This window comes from Temnothorax curvispinosus, unplaced genomic scaffold (assembly GCF_003070985.1).
Source record: "Temnothorax curvispinosus isolate PA1 unplaced genomic scaffold, ASM307098v1 QBEX01006050.1, whole genome shotgun sequence".
NCBI lineage: Eukaryota > Metazoa > Arthropoda > Insecta > Hymenoptera > Formicidae > Temnothorax > Temnothorax curvispinosus.
Window position 1 is genome coordinate 1,061 of NW_020215830.1, and position 602 is coordinate 1,662.

General features: G+C 44.9%; 1 protein-coding gene across 1 annotated transcript in view; it reads left to right on the forward strand.

Annotated features, from left to right (window-relative positions):
* Window positions 1–597, forward strand: part of LOC112455406 (PP2C-like domain-containing protein CG9801) — a gene marked incomplete at its 3' end in the record, with an annotated part of 1,637 nt that extends 1,040 nt beyond the window's left edge. Inside the window, exons 5-6 of the mRNA XM_025017304.1 lie at window positions 8–311; window positions 384–597. Coding sequence (XP_024873072.1) covers window positions 8–311; window positions 384–597 — 518 coding nt within the window. The remainder of the gene's footprint in view (window positions 1–7; window positions 312–383) is intronic.
* Between the last annotated feature and the right edge of the window lie 5 nt (window positions 598–602).

Below are 602 nucleotides of genomic sequence, written 5' to 3' on the forward strand. Positions count from 1 at the left end.
TTTTTAGGTGCGAAAGCGAGTATAGCGGCCAGATCTGCGGTTCATGGTAGCATAGAGTATTTGAATCGAGCTTTGTTCTGCCCGTCTATAAATGGTGAAATGACAACGACGAAAGACGTATTTATAGCGTTACTTCGATCATTCCACGCGGCACATTCGTTGATTCTTCAGGAGCAAGGGATGCTCACTACCTTAACAGTGTGCACAATCCTTCCACTGCCAAGTTCAAATACGGATACAAATATATGCCAGAGAAAATACATTGCCTGTACCTGCAACGTTGGTGATAGTTTAGCTTACGTATATTCAGGGTACGTATTTCTTATTACGCACAATGAACTAGGTCCGTTTGATAATCCGTCCTTGTGTTAAAACGAAAACAGGAAAACCGGGGTGAGAGAGATAACGCGAGGATCTCACGATATTCATTGCATGCGAGACATGCGAGATGCCTTAGGAGCCCTAGGTCCGGTGGACGGCTCTAATCCCGAATTGAATAACCTAACGCTGGCTATAACGGAGGTCGAGAGAGGTGACATAGTGTTTCTCACCAGTGACGGAATTTCCGATAATTTCGACCCTGTGGTGGGAAAATTTGCGAT